The 20,392-nt window shown below is 49.1% G+C and overlaps 1 protein-coding gene across 1 annotated transcript in view; it reads left to right on the top strand.

Annotated features, from left to right (window-relative positions):
* Window positions 1-2,563: 2,563 nt before the first annotated feature.
* DNMBP (dynamin binding protein) overlaps window positions 2,564-20,392 on the top strand; it is a 39,070-nt gene continuing 21,241 nt past the window's right edge. The window contains exons 1-3 of the mRNA XM_015424014.1: window positions 2,564-2,708; window positions 5,326-5,448; window positions 5,868-7,724. Of these exons, the coding sequence (XP_015279500.1) occupies window positions 2,564-2,708; window positions 5,326-5,448; window positions 5,868-7,724 (2,125 nt within the window). The remainder of the gene's footprint in view (window positions 2,709-5,325; window positions 5,449-5,867; window positions 7,725-20,392) is intronic.

Here is a 20,392-nt window from a genome sequence, read left to right as displayed (position 1 = left end):
ACAAATCCAGCTGCTCCCCCTCAAGTCTGTCCAGCCAAACGCCCTGGTCTGGTTGGTGGGTACTATTTGTTCTTCAGCAGAGTGGCATCGTTGTCATCTTTGGGGTGGGGGAGGGAATATGTGACCCTTTCTGTTGTCTGAGGGGAGGGCGTGTGCTTGGCCTCTCTTGGTCTCTGGTGTTAGAAGATGCCCAGCATTGGGATCTGGGGCTTTTTTTATTTGGGTGAAAGAGTCCCATGGAGACAGGTGTAGGGGTGACAAAAAAGCATCCCAGCCAACAGCTCCCATGCCTTGAGCAGCAGTTGGGTCTTCAAAAATCAGCGGAATAAGTTTCTTAGTCTGCAGCTCAGTTGGCAACCACACTCAAGCCAGCCCAGGTGAGTCTGTTCATTTCTCAAAGCCTTTTTGGAGTGTCTTTTCCCCTTCTGTGTTTTTCATGGACTGCCCCAGTCTATGTTTGCACATTGCTTGATGGCCCTTGGCAGCCAAGAGCCCAATTCCATGCATCAGGAAAGTGCTGGACTTCCGCTGCATCTTGCTGTTCCTTCCCGACAGGAATTCCTCCCTACCCTGATTCCTCTTCCTCAATTGGGCTCACAACAGCTTGCTTCTGGAGTTTGAGGAAATGGGCAAGAATAGCTCTTGCACTGGATGCCCCCTCTGCTCCTTCAAAAACGCATCCCTGGAAGCCTAGGGACTTAGAAGTGTTCCCAGTGGCTACAGATTTCTTTGTTTGCCACAGGTAGGATGGAGATTTGTGCCAGACAGTCAGAGCCCAGCTATACAGCAGAGCCAGCATGCGTGGGTTCCAGGATATGGAGCCTGCCATGCAGAGACAGGCCAAAGGTGAAGCCAGAGCATTCCTGAAGAGCAGGCAAAGTCAAGAACCTTGAAAGCAGAGCATGAAGCTGGGAGTGGAGAAGGGCTACAGATATCAAGTAAAAATGAGGTGGGAGACCATGAGAGAGTGGGCCAGGCAGGCAACAGTAGTCCAAAGTGGCTGTTGTTTAGGCAAAGCCCCTCATCTTACCTGGAAGACTATATGGGGAACCTGGGGTCACCAGCTGTCAGCCACAGAAAGGTAGAGGACCAGGCCCGTAGCTACATTGGAACATTTCGGGGGCTGGCCCCCTGACTTCCGGTCAAGGCCCCCTGACTTCCTATTTACCCCAGCTGGATTTGTGCCAGAGGCCACAGGCCAGAGTTCAGGACACCTGTTGGGAAGGCTGACGTTCCGCTCAGTGACGAGAGTGCCCCTGAGAGTGTGTGCCAAGGGCAATGGCTCGATCCAGGGTGATCAGCCAGCGAAGCGGGGCGACCTCCTGCTCCCCCCAAAAAAGACACCGGACAAAGTACTATTCTCAAAGAGTAGAAAGGACGCTGGGGGCAGCGCGGGCCACAGAGGCAGCAAGGGCCAACCTGTGGGGGGGCTGGCGCCAAGGATCCAATGGAATAGCGGGTTTAGGAGCGGGGCATCTGGACTGTGCCACTGGCACCCTTCTGTCATCGTCATTGCTGCCACCAGGGAACGCGGCGCCCACCGCGCCCTTTAATGCCCTGCCAGCTCTAGAGCAGCACCGCCCTCCGCTCCTGCTCTCCCTGGCCCCCGGAGAAGAAACTCGGCTGTGGTGGGGGGGCTACGAAGCCCCTCTTTGCAACCTGAGCTAGGACGAGGAAGACCCCACAGGAAGAGAGGCTCCCTCCCCCAGCTGGTTTCCCGGGCTGGCCGTCGAGTGTCCAAAGCAGCTCCTGCACTCCTTTGCTGAGAAAGCGCCTGGTTAGTTCCGGCTCTGACGGTGCGTAGCTGGAGCCCCCGGCCCTATGAAGGATGGCGCCCTCGAGCGTTCCACCGGCCCATGCCAGCCGGGGCAGAGAGGCATGATGAGTCCCCATGGTCTCACAGACCACCCGGGTGGGGGGGGACCACCATGGTCAGGCTGCAGACATGGCGGAGGAGAGACTCCCCCTCCCAAGCCCAGTGGCCCCGGTGCTTTCAGGAGGGACTTGCTGCCCCCTTCCGTGGCTCCTTGCTTCAGCGGAGGGGGAAGGAAAGGTGAGAACCGCTTTAGTCCCACTGGATCCTGGTGGGCCCTTCCCTCCAGCCACCACATGGGGAGACCAGCTGGGGCAGGGGCCAGCCAGCCAGCCTACGTAAGCTTTTTTAAAAAACAAAATTATTTTCACTTTAGTGCCCTGCAACTTTTTTAAAGGGCCCCCCAAACTGAAAAATCCTGGCTACGGGCCTGTAGAGGACTAACCACAGACATCTGTGGAGGACAGCAGAGCCCATGTGGCAATCAAGTGTGAGTTGCCTGCCTAGGAAGTATGGAGTTACCGGTGCTAACAAGCACATGGAGGTGCAGAGTGGTTGTGCAGGCCTAGGGGCATGAGGCTACAATGCACAATGGTGGTCCTGCATCCCAGTGAGCAGTGGCTGTCAAAAGTGTCAGCGATGTTCTGGAGTCACTGCTTGGGGTTCCTGCATCTCTGCGCTTTCGGAATGTCCCTTGTTGTCTGTGATGAGCTGCACTGACACTGTATCTTTTCCTTGCAGATCCAAACCATGGAGGCAGGCTCGGTGGTCCGGGCTGTGTTTGACTTCTGTCCCAGTGTCTCCGAGGAACTGCCGCTGTTTGTGGGGGATGTCACAGAAGTGCTGGCAGTTATAGATGAGTTCTGGCTCTTTGGGAAGAAGGAAGGGGTCACAGGTAGGCGCCAAAGGGAACCCTAGATCAGTGGTGGCGAACCTATGGCACGGGTGCCAGAGGCGGCACTCAGAGCCCTCTCTGTGGGCACGCGTGCCATCGCCCCAGCCAGGCCCAGACCATCGTTAAAGTGTCAAATTCTCTACCAAATAATTTTAAGTAAATGAAAGCATTTGGGATTGCTTTCCTTACTCTGTTTGGATCATCTTAAGTTAATGTGTGAGTTGTTTTTTCTAAAGTAAAACTTCATGTTGGCACTTTGCGATAAATGAGTGGGTTTTGGGTCGCAGTTTGGGCACTCGGTCTCTAAAAGGTTCGCCATCACTGCCCTAGATCATTTCTCCAGTCCAGCCACAAGGGAAGAGGTGGAACGAATCCAGAGCTAAGCAGAAGAAAAAAAGGGGGAGAGAATTTACTTCAAATGCAGAATGAGTGGGGTGATAATGAATGTGTATCAGCTAGAACAGCTTTCTCTTTAGAATACAACCAGCTGGTCTGATAAAAGATGAGTGTCTCACTGTACTTCGTATGCCATGCTGTGGGATCAGCTCGATAACAATCCCCTGATGGCAGAGCAGCAACTACCACCCCCCAAGACTTCAGGCCATTGTTTGAAGAGCAGAGCTGAGTCTCCTCTTGGTCATCTTTCGATTCCTGCCTTAGGAGCCCCTTTTAGTGGCCATACCAGCTCCAGCCCACCAGTGCTGTGGTTGGGTCACTCATTGCCCTTAGCAGCTCCCACCAGGCCGTGTCCTCCCGAGGAGAGCAGGGACCATTCTTGGCTCTGTTTATCATGGGGGTGGGGAGGGGAGGGGAAGAGGGAAGGAGTGGTGCCAGCCCCTGCTGCTCTTCCCCCTGTGAATGTTTTGAACCTGTTTGCATTACAGCACACAGTCAAAATGGCTGAACTTTCATCTGGAATGGGGTGATGCAGGCTCCATCACAGCACGAGCACTGCCCTCTCGCTTTACAGATTTGCCAAGAGGGTCCAACAGGATGAACAACAGGCCCTTGGCCAATGCTGCTGTAAATAGGAAGCATTAAGAAATAACGTCAAGTGACCAGGAGAGGGAGCCCTTTTCCAGCTTGGATGTTCATTTTCTCCCCCTCCCTCTTTCATGTTAAACTGAAGAAGATGTTGGGAGACCCTGCCTGGATCTTTCTGGGTGGTTTTTGTTTTTGTTTTTTTAAATATGCTAATATCCATTGGTCAGGGATCAGTGGATCCAGACCATCCAGGAAGGGGTGCAGGACAAAAGTTAACTGTTCTCCACTTCTTTGATTTTGCTGGCTGAAACTGATCCCCACCCCCAAACATTATAGTTAGCCCAATAAAAGAAACAAATATGTGCTGGCTGTCTTTTTAGAGCTAATTACATTGTGCTTTGGATGATTTCCATCAGCGAAACATCTCAAGAGGGGCACGTTAGACCCCCCTGTCTTCTCCCCTTCCAGCTTTGATCCCATCTGTCCTCTGCATGGCTGACACTAGCAGTGCTGGGAGGATCCTATCACAGTCCTATGGGAGTCTCATCTATTTGACCCTCATCCTGCACCACAAATGTGTCACTAGAACAAAACCCAAACCTGATTTTTCACAGTAGCCCATCTTAACCTCTTTCCCTCTGTTACGGGCAAGGGGTTTTTAGCAAGGCCTCTCTGAGCTGGAAAGGGCAGAGCAGAGGGATTGCAGTCATTTCGACTGAGAATCCTTTCGAGCAGCAAGTAGGGTGGGGACCAGCCTCTTCTGCATTAGAGCAATGCCGGTTCCTTTTGGATGAGTCTCAAAGCTGACTTTCTACCAGAATCAAATTGGCCTGAGCCTTGGGGAAATGAGGACTCTGCAGATCAGTAGCCTCCAAGGTCCATCTAGGCACTGTGTTGTGCGGCCTTTATGATCAGTGAAGTCTGGCCAGTCAAGATCTCCCCTGGGCCACTCCCAGTTCCCCACACTTGTGCACATTCCCATTTTTTATACTGGACCTTGGGGAGAACAGAAGGATAACCAAGAGTTTAGGAGCATTTTCTGCTGCTTCTTGCTACTTGCCTCCTTTAAGTGAATCTTTTCCCCCCTGGAAAACAAACAAACAACAGTGAGCAAAAATACAAACTCATTTATTTGTCTCAGTCAAACAGAACAATTGATTGTCTTGGACGATGATTAAAGAATGGTCACCACTTCAATAGCATTGGCACAACTCAGCTCTGACATTTGTCACCAGGAGTTTTCAAACTTGATCCGCTTTTATGTAGCCAAACTGAGCATGCACCCAGATTGGTTTTATATTTGACAGGCATTTGTAGCTTTCAGTCATTTTTTGTCTGAGGAAGCAAGAGATGGTTCACCATTTTCAAAACAAAACAAAACCCAGTTTTGCAGGTTTGGAAGGGCTGTGAGAGTTTGTAGCAGGCACCCTTTGTTCGTGCATCCTGCTTGCAACTCTCATGGCATGACTTCTCTGAGAGCCTGGGAGAACTGGCAGAGAAAGAGAAGAAACTGGGAGCAAAATGAAAAACAGGGTGCTCCCGTGTCCTGGAGGAGAGGGCAGTGCCGCAAAGGGAGAAGGACATGAAAAATCACTGAGGATGTTGACCCCTTGTGTCCCTTCTTATATTCCAGGGCAGTTTCCCAGCAGTTTTGTGGAGCCCGTGGATGTCCCTGTGTTGAAGCAAGGGGAGAAGCTGTTTGTTTGTACCAGCAACTTCACATCGCAGGAGCCTGGCAGCCTGACTTTGCAGAGAGGTACCTCAGACTCCCTGCTCATATCCTTTGCATGGATCTCACGTAAGGTTCTCTGGTGGCCCTTCAAGAAGGACCCACCATCTTCTCTAGTGCACCTGCCTTTTCTCCAGATGGGACTTGTTCCTGGCACCTGCATGACCAGATGGGACTTGCTAAGCCTGGTTCCAAACCCTGGGGTCTTCTAACTGTGGGCAGGTGCCAAGGATGGTCACCATGCCTCACCCCTCTCAGCACTGGGTTGCCGTATCTTGGCAGGTGCCATCCAGAGAGTGCTGTGAGCCCCCCTGGGTGCTTCCCTCATCTCATCGGCTTAGAACGTTGAGGATCTCCTGTGGAAGGAGTGATCCTAAATCTGATGGGAACTAAGCAAAGTTTGTTGAAGGTCCAACTCTCTGACCTTGTCTTCCTTGTCCCTGCAGGAGATCTGGTGGTCCTGGATGATTCTGCGGCTTCTCCTTGGCTCCAAGGCCGAAATTATTGGGGAGCCAGAGGCTTCTTCCCATCCTCATGTGTGCGGGAACTCTGCCTCTCAGCCTATGGTCCTCGATCTCCTTATGGTACTATCCTGGAGATTCCACCCTATGCTTTGGGTCAGGCTCGAGCAGTGATGGGCCTTTCAGCCCAGCTGGAGGAGGAGCTGGACTTTCGGGAAGGGGATGTCATCACCATTGTTGGGATCCCTGAGCCTGGATGGTTTGAAGGGGAGCTGAGGGGTCGCCGAGGCATCTTCCCTGAGGGATTTGTAGAGCTTTTGGGTCCCCTGAAACCCGCAAGCAATGTAGATGAGCCCGTAGCATCTGAAATCCACAGGATTAATGGAGTCAAAGAAATGCACCCCCAGGCAGAAGAGAAGTCCTGGAGTGATGGTGAGGAGCTGCCAGGGCCCTATGGGGTTGCCCTTTATCAGTTCCAAGCCCTTGAACCTGCAGAGCTGAACTTTGAGGTGGGAGACAGGATTCGGATACTGGGGGTCCTGGAAGATGGCTGGCTGGAAGGGGAGCTTCGGGGAAGGTGTGGCATATTCCCCCATAGGTTTGTGAGGTTAGAAGAGGGCATCAAACTGCCTAGGGAAAAATGGGAATCTGGGGGTACTCCAAAGGGGTTGGGCTCCGAGGCAGAAAGCGCCCACAGAGCAGGGGCACCTGCTGAGTGGGAAGAGCCTGGATGGAGTTCCGTCTGTCCTGAAGAGAAGCCTCCTCACCTTACAGTGGGACAAGAGGACCTTTTTGACTCTGATCTCAAACAGAATGAACTCCTGAACCACCAGAACAAAGGCTGCCTGGAACCCTTTTCCTCAGATGTGTCGGGCCTTCCCTCATTAGACACTGCCAAAGCTGTCAATGGAGTTTCTTCCATCTCTCAGTCTTCACATCAACCAAAGCGCCAACCCTGCTGTCTGGTGGGGAGCCCAGAATCAAGTCAGAGCCCAAGGACATCTTGGGGGCACTCAGAGGTCCGCAGCCTTTCTGAGTGGGATGGAGATGCTCACCACGTACCCCACAAGAACATTCTTCCTGAGGACTTAGCCAACTGTGCAGATGTTCAGAGGCGAAAGCCCAAATCCCGTTCTTCTAGCTTTAGTGGAACCCATGAAGGCCTGGACACTTGGCCTGTCTGGCGTGGCACTCGAGCCGAGCGGCCTCAAGGGGTGCTCCATGGGGAGAGTTGTGGGGACCTTGATTCCAAACTGACGGAGCAACTGGCTCAGTTTGAACAAAGCCTGGCAAGTCCTAATAGTCATGGCACCCCCCAGCGAGATGTCTCTCGGCACTTTTCCATCCTAGACTTCAACTCTGAGAAGGACATTGTCCGTGGCTCGGTGGAACACGCTGCGCAGAGGAGAAAGGTGCTGCGGCCACCCCCTCCCCGGCCTAGCACCCCAGCCTCTGTCCCACTTTACTCTCCTGCTGGGCACAGTCCCAGAACTTCACCACCCTCTCAAGCTCTGCCCATCTCTGTGCGGCCTTCCAGGCCAGCACCACTCCCACCTCCAAGCAGTCAGCGAAGGAGCCCAGTTCCAGCAAAGCTACAGCCGGTGGCCAAAGAGGGGCAAGGCAGCACGGATGAGCCTGGAGGTGCTCCTCAGTGTCCTTCCCTGCTGAGCCACATCCAGGAACTGGAGCAAGAGCTGGAGGTTTATGGGAAGACCCAAGCAGAACTCAGTGCAATGTTGGAACAACCGCAGGATGAGCTGGGTCAGGCCGAGACCCTGGAAAACCTGGACTTCTGTCACTCCAAAATGGCAAGTCTGCACCAGGAGCTCCAGGAGCTGAGAGGTGAGTAAAGAGTAGAGTGGTCCTTAGTGGCCGCTTGGGGTGGAGAGAGCAGGAGGTCTGCCCAAACCGCTCCTTTGGCACAGGATGGTGAGGTGAGAGGGAACCTGGAAGGGTTGTTGTGCTGTGTCCAGGCCACTCTGTCCGAACAACACAATGTGTGGAGTATTTTCTTCTTATTGGCCGTGAGGGAAGTGAATGCCCCAGAGCTGTTAATAGAGGTCAGATTGGTTCTGGCTCTGCTGGGGTTTTCAGCGGGGGTGGAGTGGGATGTCTTTGTGCCAGACCCTGTGGCTTCTTATTTATTATTTATTTATTACTTTCAATTTATATCCCGCCTTGCTAGGTAACTGGCTCAAGGCGGCGTACAATAGTTAAAATACAATAAAACAATAAAATGCAATAAAATCACATAGACAACAATTACATAAAGTGCTGGTGTTAGTGCATACAGATGGTGGTTCCTATGATGAAATCCAATAAAAGAAGGCAATCTCCAACGTTGCAGCCGATAAAGTGGTTCAAAGGCAGTGTCCAGCATTATAGCATGGGCCATAGCGTGTTCCGATGACTCAATTTGCAGTGGCGGCTCCTAATAGAAAGCCTGGTGGAAGAGCTCCGTTTTACAGGCCCTGCGGAACTGTAAAGGGTCCTGCAGGGCCCTGATGTCTTCTGGGAACTCATTCCACCAGAGTGGAGCCGCCACTGTAAAGGCCCAGGCTTCTTCCTGATTGGAGCCCTGGCGACTGGCAAAAGGGGTCTAATCCCAGGCCCACTGAGAATGGTGTCAGGAGAACTAAGCCAAAGCACAGGTTTCTCTACTCGCTTTCCTTTTGGAAAATGGTTGTCCAGTGATCAAAGAGTAACCAGCGCAATGACACTGTCCGTTGCTTGCCAGTTTGGTGTAGTGGTTAAGTGTGCAGGCTCTAATCTGGGAGAACCTGGTTTGGTTCCCCACTCCTCCACTTGCACCTGCTGATGTGACCTTGGGTCAGTCACAAGCTCTGGCACAGCTGTCCTTGAAAAAGAGCAGTTTGTGTCAGAGTTCTCTCAGCCCCACCCACCTCACAGGGTGTCTGTTGTGGGGAGGGGAAGGGAAAGGAGTTTGTGCGCCGCTCTGAGACTCCAAGTGAAGGGCGGGGTATAAATCCAATCTCTTCTTCTTCTTCTCTTCTTGCTGTGAGTGTGAGACATTTTCCTCACTGAGCTTCGGCTTTGGGATGTGATGCTTATCCTGCCGATAACTTTGGTTGGGTCACTCTGGCACCTGGCTGTGTTACCAAACATCTGTGTTTCCACCAGATGGCTTTCCTGATGGGAATTCTTCATTCCAGGAGTTCCCAGCGTAGAACTTAGTAGCCTTTTCAGTCACCAGAGTGTCAGGGACTGATATAAGCAAGCAGGCTTTGGAGACAAGAAGGTGAATTATGTAGCAGTTCTCATTTTCCAGCTCAGGCATCCAGGCTAGGACACCAACTGCAATGAAATTGTCTCCACTAAGAGAATGATGCAAAGAAGAGGTGTGGGAAACATATTAATTTAACAGAAGAATTACCAGAAGACCTTTCAGGCTATCCAGCCCTCTTTCTTTGGAAATCTTTGCTGCTAAATGTAACTCCATGACAAGAAATCCAAATAGCAGTCCTGTTAAAGATCCACTTCTGGGCTTTCTGAATTTATGGTGATAGTGCCTTCTTTTTTTATTATTTAAAAGCTTTATTTCCAACGATTTTTAAAACGATCATCTACGGGCTGGCTTCTTTTAATCTCCAAATTCAGGCAGGAACTTCCTCTGTTTACTCTTCTCCGGCTTCTCAGCTCCTCCTCCGGGTCGCTGCTTCCGCTGTCTGTTTGCAAACTGCAAATGCCATAGTCCTTGTTCTCTCGTGCCTCTTCAAAAGGTCTCTGGCTTTGAGAATGGTTTTCTCCTTTTTCCATCTCTCGCTTATATGTTTAAACGCTGCCATTCTCTTAGCTGGACCTTCTCTCCGCAACTGTTGACTTATAAAAGCGCTTTTCAGGGCAGTGATAGTGCCTTCTTAAGCCAGTTTGATGTAGTGGTTAGGAGTGTGGACTCTAATCTGGGAGAACCGGGTTTGATTCCCCACTCCTCCACATGCAGCTGCTGGTGTAACCTTGGGTCAGTCATAAGTTCTCTCAGAGTTATTCTCTCAAGAGCAGTTCTCAGAGACAGCTCTCTCAGTCCCACCTACCTCACAGGTTGACAGTTGTGGCGAGGGGAAAGGAAAGGAGATTGTAAGCCACTCTGAGACTCCTTCGGGTAGTGAAGGGTGGGGTATAAATCCAGTCTCCTCCTCCTCTTCTCTTAAAGGCTTCTGTCATGTGGCTACATTTTGCAAGATACTCAGTAGAAGGGCTTTAGATGTTTATACCCTGTTTTTCCCTCAATGGGGACTCAAATCAGCTTATACTGTCATTCTCTTATCCTCCTTTTTATCTTCACAACAAGCCCTGTGGAACAGGTGAGGCAGAGAGAGAGTTACTGACCCAAGGTCCCCCCAGCAGGTTTCCATGGCAGAGTGGGGGATTTGAACCTGTTGCAGCAGGCAGGCCTCTCAGGCTGGGACTTCAGTGCCTCAGCGGAAGTAATCAGTTTTCTGTGTACCTTAACATCACCACCTTCTCACCAGTGAGAGCACTGAAGTAAGACTGAATTGGGGGGGGGGGAAACATATTTGGGGTGTGATTAAATGTGTGTTGCTTCATTTGAGCAGTGTTTTATTTCTTTTTAATTCTTCACAACCAGAACCCTGCATGGTAGGTCTTGACAACTTGGCCTTGGAAAGATGCATCCCACACATTATTTTGTGTGAACACATTACTATGCAAATTTGCATGCTTTCTACAGTTGGCGCTTGTTTTCTGGTGGGGGTGTTTTCCAGTGGTATTGTTATCTGTAGAGTTTATAATTTTGCATTATGGGGTGGAATATTTATGGGAAAATGAAATATTCTAAGGATGGAAATAGATCAAGATGGGTAGCCATGTTAGTCTGTCTGTAACAATTGAAAAGAGCATGAGTCCAGTAGCACCTTAAACAAAATATGTGGTAGGGTGTGAGTCACTGCTCACTTCTTCAGATACAACTGGAATAGGAGTCCATCTGTCCTATTTATTGGAAAGTGGAATGATTTCAGATGCCAAATGACAATAGCAGGTGAATGACAATAGCAGGTGTAGTTGGATTTAGGTATGCAGAGGGATAATAGGCATGGAGAAATCAGCATTAGTAATGAGACAGGAAACCTAGGACTCGATTCAGTCCAGGTGGATGCATTGTCTTGAGCTTCATTATCAATTGCAATTCAGTAGTCTCTTTCTAATCACCCTTTGAAATTCGTTTGTAAGAGAACTGCTACTTTTCTGTCAGCAACTGAATGCCCTGGAAGGTTAAAATGTTCCCCCACTGGTTTTTGAATGTTGTGATTCCTAATGTCAGATTTATGTCCATTAATTCTTTGTTGAAGGGACTGGCATGTTTGTCCAATGTAGAGGGTGGAAGGGCATTGTTGACATGTGATGGCATCAATCACATTAGAGGATGAGGAGGAATATGAACCTGAGATGGTATGGCTGATGTTGCTGGGTCCATTGATGGTGTTGCTAGGATCTATATGAGAGCAAAGTTGGCATCTTGGTTTGTTGCAGGCCTTGGTACCAGAGTCCATGTTACTGTTAAGTGGCTTGTCATTGCGAGTTAGAAGCTGTTTGTCAGCAGTTGTTATTCACCTGCTATTGTCATTTGCTTGCTAATGTCATTAGGCATCTGAAATCACTCCACTTTCCAATTAATAGAACAGATGGACTCCCATTCTAGCTATATCTGAAGAAGTGAGCAGTGATTCATGAAAGCTCATACCCTGCCACAAAATGTGTTAATCTTTAAGGTGCTACTGGACTCTTGCTCTTTTCTATTGCTAAGGATGAAAGACACAGTTTAGGGCCTAAAGGAATGGCCTATATATGTATGGTAACCAGTGAAATATCAGCACTGGTAATGAGACATGAAACCTGTGTCTCAGTTTGGTACAGGATGATCCAGTCCAGGAAGATGCAAAGAATAAATGGAAATAAGTCTGAAGAAGTGAGCAGCGACTCACAAAAACATATACCATACCACAAATTTTGTTAGTCTTTAAGGTGCTACTGGACTCTTTCTATTGCTATTAGAAACCACAACATTCAAAAAGTAGTGGGGGAACATTTTAACCTTCCAGGACATTCAGTTGCTGACCTAAGTGTAGCAATTTTCTTACAAAGGAATTTGAAAGGGAGATTAGAAAGAGAGGCTGCTGAACTGCAAGTGATAATGAAGGTCAAGACAATGCACGGTCCTGGACTGAATTGAGACCTAGGTTTCTTCTCTCATTACCAATGCCTGCTATTGTGATTTGCTGTCTGAAATCACTTCACTCTCCAAGACAGAAGGACAGATAGACTCACATTCTAGCTATATCTGAAGAAGATAGAAGATAGAAGAAGTTCCCGGACCCGCCGGGAACAGAGACGGGCGGCGTCAGAGCCCCAGGATGTCCCCCCCATGCCAAACGCAGCACACTCACCCCGGGCGAAAAAAGGGGGGACGCGGCGGAGCCTGAGGTCGCGGCGGTGCTGCCGCGGCGCTGGAGAGAAGACACTGGGCCTCCGGAGGAACGTCCGCGGGCGTCCGGGGCCTGGGGGATCGAAGAAGGGGCGTGTGCAGCCCCGTGCGGGAGAAGAGAGTAGGAGGCGCCGGGAGCCCCGAGACAGGAAGCAAAGGGAAGGGCGGAGCCGGGAGGGACAGCGTCCGGGCCTTTACAGAGGGGCGGAGTCAGGACGGGGGTGGGATCAGGAGCCGAGGGGGTAATAAAAGGAGGTGAGGAACAAGCTAAGGAGGAGGACCTGGGCTGGCTATAGCGAACTCTCCCCAGCTGCAGAGAGAGAGAGAGAGGGTGCAGAGAAGCTGTGTGTCCTGAGGGGCCGGAAGCCAGACTCCAGAACGGGCCAAGAGGGTGAGGAAACCCTCTGTCTTGCCCCGTCGTCTGAAGCAAGTTCCCTCCTCAGAACCTTACGTCCTTGGCTCCGACACTCCCGCGGGTGGACGCACGCCTCTACTGGCGACAGCGGGGCGCACAGATAGGACGGCTACAGGCGGCGGCTCGGCCCTCGGGGATGCCGAACAGCGTCACAAGAAGTGAGCAGTCACTCTTAAAAGCTCATGCCCTGCTACATATTTTGTTAGTCTTTAAGGTGCTATGGGACTCTTGCTCTTTTCTATTGCTAAGGATGGAAGACACAGTTTGGGGCCTAAAGGAATGGCCTATAATTATGTATGGTAACCAGTAAAATACCAATCTGCGGCTCACTTTTCTTGTTTTTAGCAAAAACTGCTGATGTTTTTTCAGGTTGGTCTCTGTAACCTTCTCTCAGGCTTCTGCACAAGCTACTAAATTCTGCATCGGCAATCAGGGTCAAAATCAGCTCAGTGCAGATTTCTAGAAGTTTGGCATATATTTCCCAAAATTTTAACAATTGGGGGGCTTAGAATGTGAGACATGGCAGCTAGCCCAAAGGCAAATTGTGTCATAAGAACATAAGAGAAACCAATGTTGGATCAGGCCAATGGCACACAGTGGCCAAAAATACCAGGTACCATCAGGAGGTCCAGCAGTGGGGCCATGACACTAGAAGCCTTCCCACTGTTGACCCCCCCCCAAGCACCAAGAATACAGAGCATCACTTGCCCAAGCCCAAGAGTGCCTATCTATACCTTCTGGCTAATAGCCACTGATGGACCTCTGCTCCATATGCTTATCTAATCCCTCTTGAAGTTGTCCATGCTTGTAGATGCCACCACCTCCTGTGGTAGTGAATTCCATGTGTTAATCACTCTTTGGGTGAAGAAGTACTTCCTTTTATCTGTTCTAACCCGACTGCTCAGCAATTTCATGGAGTGCCCACAAGTTCATGTATTGTGAGAAAGGGAGAAAAGTACTTCTTTCTCAACATGCTGTGTCCCATGCATAATCTTATAAACTTCCATCATGTCACCCCTCAGCAATCCTCCCTGGTTCTCACCACCCTGAACAACTTTGTGTCATCTGCAGATTTAGCCACTTCACTGCTTACTCCCAACTTTAGCTGAGAGTTGAGCCTCACTGAGACCAAGTGCTTTGCTCTAATCATTGACTTGCATGGGCTTTCTTGGATGTAATGTAATACATCTCAATAGGCAATGGGAGGGGAGGTCCAACAGGCACAAGTTATGTCTGTGTGGAGTCAGTGCTTTAAAAGTAGTTGTGTGCACCTGTGTGTGCATTTATGAGCGAGAACAATGCCCCACGATGGCTCTGTCTAGTCTTACTCCCACAGTCAGACCAGAAGCAGCCCCAAGGTTCAGCCTGTGATTTTCCCAGCACCCAGCCAGTCCCCCTTTTCCCTTGCCCCAGGGGAGTGCTCATGGGGTGTGGCCACAAACCCCATAGCTGCAGTTTCCCTGTTCAGAGGCACCCTGGAGAGAGGTCACTGGCTGTTGCTTCCAGCATTACAAAGCAGAGTAGCCGGTTTGGGCAGGGAACTTGTCCAATCCACAGCTCCAGACTGTGAGATTTTGGTTACTTATTACCTGCCAGCAGGCGGGAGAGGCTGGGCTTGCTGCTGATTGGGTACGAAGGTTATGCTGCTGTTTCTCTGCAGCCGGTTAGTCAGCATTGTCCCAGGATATGGCACGGGGAGAGGGAAGTTGTAAAGGAATTGAACCTTGGGGAAGGGAGGTAGGGGAATGTAAAGAGAAACATGTGCCCTTCCTCTGAGGCGAGGAGTGAGACAGACTCTCCAAGACTGCAAACCACCTCTGGTTTCCCAGCTGGGAGTATGAAGACTGCTGCTTTCTCAAGAGAGAAGGTGTCCGAGGAGTTAGACTGGGACAGCAAATACAGAACAAGGGAGCTGTATGGCAGCACCAGGTCAGTGGAAAGAACCTTTGGCTATTCCAAGGAAAGGGAGGCCTGGTACAGAGACCACGACAGGGTCAGAGCCTTCAGGGGCTGTGGGAAGGAAGGCAGACAATCTGTAGACCCAGTGACAATGCGTGGGAACAACCTGAGCGTGTCATGTGAGAGGACAGGCAAGGGCCATCCGGAGGAAGCTGGCTTTCCTACGGACTGTGCAGATTCCACCAGAGAAGACTACAGGAAGCCCCGCCGCCAGTATGGCTCTTCTCTGGATGCTGAATTTGGGACCTCTAGGAATGGGAATAATTGGAATACAAACCATCTAAGGAAAGGTGATGACTACAACATCTGTAGGAAGGGGAATGATTGGTACCCAGATGGCCATAGTTTGGATGTGGACGGTAAGAAGGGGGATGACTGCTATGTGAACTGCATCGGGACGGATTGGAAATATTGCCAGAAGGAAGATGTCCAGTACATGGGGACTGAAGAGTTCCCTTTGAATTTAGTGCATTGTAAAAAGCCTGAGAACCACACTGTGAATGATAGAAATCTCTATGTTTTCCAAGAAGACCAGGTGTCCTGGTCCTCGGGACATGGAAACAGCTGCTGGAGGCTGGAGCCTTGGTGTGAAACACCCAGGCCGTGGGATTTTGCAGACGATGTCTCTGGGGAGACGGAAGGTGTGGCTTTCCCGCCCAGGGCACTGAGCATGCAGGACTCCAAGAGTGGATACCCAAGGACCCGCACAGGTCGGTCAGACTGGAGCCTGGAGTGGGAGGATGAAGCTGGGTGGGCAGGTGGCACAGAAGTATGGCAGCGGAACAGCTACTACCGACGCACAGCTCCCAGCGCCTTGAGGCACCACAGAAAAGAACAGCAAGGTAAGTGACAGAAGAACTAAGGAACTGTGGGGCAAAGATTCTCTGTGTGCCTGGGTTTCCACACCCTTCCCAACAGACCAGCCCCAACATAAACACTTGCAGTGAGCACAGTGTTACAAGATAAATATTTGTTATGTCATTCATCTGTGGATTAATTGAAGGTTGATCGAGCGTTCCTCTCTGTGAACTCTGACTGACTGACTTTCATTGGGCTTTCCTCCATGGGCAGGACTCCTTTGTTATTCCCTGTTTTGCCAAGCTGGGCTGGCTAGGTGTAAATCAACCTCCCAGTAGGACAACATGGCAAGACTGTTTGTGCAGATGACTGTCATGTTTCCCTGCCAGTAGTTCCCACCACTAGCAAACCTGGTTACTGCTGCACTTCTTGGAAACCAGCCTTTGCCCTTTGCTTGTTCTGCAGCTTAATATCTTGCAGTGCTTCCTCATAACTAAGATGTGACATTTTTTTCCAAACATTACTATTTCAGAGCAGTGTTGAGTCAGTGATAGTGGAGTGGGATTTCTTCCTGCCTTCAGCTTGCCTTGGCTTTGCTTTTTTCTGTGGAATGGCTGCCACTGCCCTTGTCCTAGGTGGATTCCTTGGAAGCTTGGCTTGCCTGCTGCCTTGGCTTTCTTTTTTGCACTGCTGCTTGAGGATAAAATGGAGCAGGGAAGATGTTATAAGCCACTTTGGTTCTCCATCGGGGAGATATAAATGAAGGACATAGATAAATAACAAACTGCATATAAGTTCTAATAGCCTCTCCAGCCATTTTAATTTGATCAGTTTGCATGGCTTCTGAGGAGATGAAAGGGTGTGGAGTTGCAAAGGGAGGTGCCTTAGGGGAAGTCACCTCAGGTCAAACAAATCTGATGGTTGTTTTTTGGTTGCTGACCTGCAGTAAGAACAAGTTCATTCTTGCTTTTTCAGCCATTAGTGCTGGGATTGTGAGTGTGTGTGGCATTAAATTTAAGTATTATTATTTATCATTTACAGTATAGCACCATAAGTACAGATGGCAGTTTGTAGCACAACATAAGCAAAAGACAGGGCCTTGTCCTGTTTGCTAACATCAAAGGCTGGGGGAGTGGACTTGCTGATGGCAGGAGGGGAGCACTCAGCTAGAGCCAAGCATGATGGGGGGTGGGGGATCTCTCAACATCTCTTTGTGCTGCCTGAAGGGAAACTTGCTTTGGGAAACGCTGAAATATGGGGACTTGTGTAGGAAAGACTGGCTTGTTGTGAGAGAGCAAATTCAACTCTCATTCCCCACAATCAAACAGCAGCTGCGGGAACTAATTTCTCAAATGCCTCAGGGGCCCAATTCACATCAGAACCGCAGCATCTGTGCAGAAAGGCTTCAGCCACCCCCTGTGCTGTTTTCCCAAACTGAAATGAACCCATGGGTGTTGGCCCTATTTGGGGGCTGTCATAAGTAGTGGTCTGTTGTGGGGGATGTGTGTGCAGGTTTAAAACCACTCTTGACCATAATCTCATTAGCTGGCGTTATACAAGCCATTCTTTCTCTGAACCTTAATCTGCAGTATTTGGGGTATATGGCATACCTTAGAGGACTGCTCTAAGGAGTAGTGTGATAGTATCTAAGTGAAGTGGAAGTCCTGTGTGGAGAATTATTATTAGTGTTTCAGTTTGCATATTTTAATTGCACTGGTGGAAGTTCTTTGTGTTGCTGTGAAGAGTTAGAGTGCATCTGTGGTGGTAGATGAGTGGAATTTATGGGGATGGTCACTCGGGCACCACAGTTTTGAGCAGGGGGCATAGGGGAAGGTATTGCAGGAGAACTACAACAGGCCATTACAAGGGAAGGGAGGCTGGATCATTGAGGGTTTTCCTTCCTTCTGGCCCTTCTTCCATCTAACAATACCCTGACTATCAAAGCAACATTCCTCTGGGTTTTAAAGTGCTGTCACTGAATGCCACATCAGTAAATGGTAAAATCACTATCATTTAGGATGATCTTGTATCAATGGATTGGCCTGGTAAGTGTCTCTGGAACCTGCCTTGGTCTTGTGAGCATCTCTAAACCCTGTTCATCCTAGTTTTCTTAGTACAACAGCAGCCTAGACCTGCTGAAGGAGGAAGGGGTTTGGGGGAGTTGGGTGATTCCTAGAGCTACCCGAAGTGACAAGGTTAGCTCTAGGAATAACCAGAAACTCTATGGAAATCTTACCATATAATTTCTGACAATTCCTAGAACTATTCCTGTCACTTTTGGCATTGCCTGACAACCAATGTGCCATAGCCAGCACTCAAATAATTTCAAATATGTATATCTGAGAGTGACCTCATAAAACAGAATAAGGATGCTGCTGGTGTATCACTCATCTTACTAACAGCCTCCCTGTATGAGTGGATTGATCTTGGATGTGGTGTTGGAGCTCCCCAGGTTGGTGGTCCTAAGGAATTCCAACTGTTTCAGTTGGAATTCCTGTGATTGGTTCATTTGAAGATCTGTCTTAATTTCTGGAAAGAACCTGGGCTGTTGACATGATCACTCCCAAATTCCCTTTCCCACTTGCAAGAGGTAGATCAGCTCTATCTTTTTCTAGAGGGCAGAGTTGTGAAGGGCCTTTTATATTTTATCTCCTGCACAGGAATGGAAGACCATTTACTGGTCATGCAATGTGCTTTGTGTATAACTTGGAACTCGATGTCAGTTCCAGATATATTTTGGTTTCTGCTGGGCATATTTCTGTGAAAACTTTACAGTCTGTGCATCCTGGACAAAATCCTTAGAGCATTGAGACTGACCACTTGTATGTTTCTTCCTAGTTATGGGGGCCGGAGGGGGGGGAATGAATGACTAGTTGGAGGATGTCCTAAATGCTTCATTAAGGGAAGCAATAATATCTCTATTTGAAAAGCCTTCACTGGAGCCTTCTTATCTGGATAACCTATTGGCCAGTCTCAGACATGCCTTTCAAATCCAAAAAAGTAGAATGAGGAGGATTTATACCCAGCCCTTCACTCAGAGTGGCTTACAGTCTCCTTCCCTTCCTGTCCCCACAACAAACACCCTGTGAGGTAGGCGGAGCTGAAAGATCTCTGAGAGAACTGAGAACTGCTCTTGAGAGAACACCTCTGAGAGAACTGTGACTTGCCAAGGTTACCCAGCTGGCTGCATGTGGAGGATTGGGGAATCAAACCCGGTTCCCCAGATTAGAGTCCATTGCTCTTAACCAGTACACCACACTGGCATTGGTAGTGCTGGGGGATGTTGCTTGATCTCTCATAGTCTTTGGCTTTTGCAGTTGCACAGAGTTCTGTTATGTCTCCAACGCTTTTTAATACCTATGTGAGATTGCTGGGAGAGGTTGTCTGGTGATCTGGAATGCAGTGCCATCAATATGCAAATATCACCCAAGTCAGTCTCTCCCTTTTAATAAATTGTAGGAAGGGCTGAACTGTTGCCAGGGAACAGTGGATGAGATCAAACTGAAGCTTAATCCAGATAAGGTGGAGGTGCTCTTGATCAGTGGAATCACAGATCTGGGGTTAGGTTACAGTCTGTTTTGGATGGAGGTGAACTCCTCCTTAAAAACAGGTACTCTGCACATGCCTTCTACCCCACACTGTTCTTGCATACTCAGGCAGGAGGAATGCTACCTTTTGTGGGGAAGGCAGACCTAGCCATTGTTACTCTTGCCTTGGGCACATCCAGATTAGATCACTGTAACATACTGTACATAGGTCAAAATGTTTGTAAAGTACAGTTGGCACTGAATGCAGCTGCCAGAGTATTGACTAGGACCTTTTCTTCGTAAAATTCCAATATTGTATAATCTCCACTGGCTTCTGGTTGGTTTCTGAGACCAATTCAAAATGGTAGTCTTACATTTAGGGGTGAATCCTCCAATGTGAATGTTCTGCACCTCCAGATCATCGGGGAGGCCAGTGAGTGGTTGTGCAGGACCTTTTCAGCTGTAGTGCCCAGGTATTATTTTATTTGATTTGTTTGATTTATATCCCCCCCCTCTCTGCAAGTGAGCTCAGGGCAGGTTACACAAGTCAACTCAGCAAATGTAGTAACTGTAATGTACAATAAATAGGGTTAAAATAACACAATGACATTAAAACAATCTAAAAGCAGCCTTGGTTAGGGCATCAGATGATTGAATGATCGCCTTGTAGGTGATGCTGCGGTACTAAGACTCTTCACCTTGGGAGGCCCTCTCTGCCCACATTTAGGCGTCAGGTCCATGTATGCCCTTTGACCTAGTTTAATAAATTGATCTTCTTTTGCTGTACTGTATTAATGTGCTGATGCTACTTGCATAGGATACGGCTGTTTTATGGTTTTGTTGTTAATTTGTTGCTTGTTGATTTGTATTATTGCTAGCTGCCCATGAAAGGAGGAGAGGCAGGTTAGATGTGTTTTTTTTAATAATGGTAACAGAGAGGCACCCAGACTCCTAGGCTCAGATGCTGGTCTGTTGCCAGCGAGCTTCAGCACAACCAAACTGGTGGAGCAAGCTTGGCTGAGCCTGCTGATGAACTTCTGCTGCTCATTGTTCCTGGAGTGTTGTCTTACCCTGAATCCTAGATAAGAAGAGGAAAAGCAGAATTATGCTTTGTGTACTTTGCACAAACAGGGAAAAAACTAAAATTGCCTATAGCACTTGCCTCAGCTACGTTATCTTGTAATCTTTACAGGGGCAAGGTGAATTGACATTATTATTATTCCCATACCACACTGGGTGGGCCTGGGCCTGAAAAATAACGTTTTCTCTATGACCACTTATTTTGTAATAGAGGTGAGATCTGAATTAGATATGAATCTATCCTGCCTTTCCTCCAAAGAGTTTAGGACAT

This window comes from Gekko japonicus, unplaced genomic scaffold, assembly GCF_001447785.1.
Source record: "Gekko japonicus isolate JY-2015 unplaced genomic scaffold, Gekko_japonicus_V1.1 scaffold442, whole genome shotgun sequence".
NCBI classification, from domain to species: domain Eukaryota; kingdom Metazoa; phylum Chordata; class Lepidosauria; order Squamata; family Gekkonidae; genus Gekko; species Gekko japonicus.
Note: the sequence above shows the minus strand (reverse complement) of the source record. Positions and strands in the feature narration are given on the sequence as shown.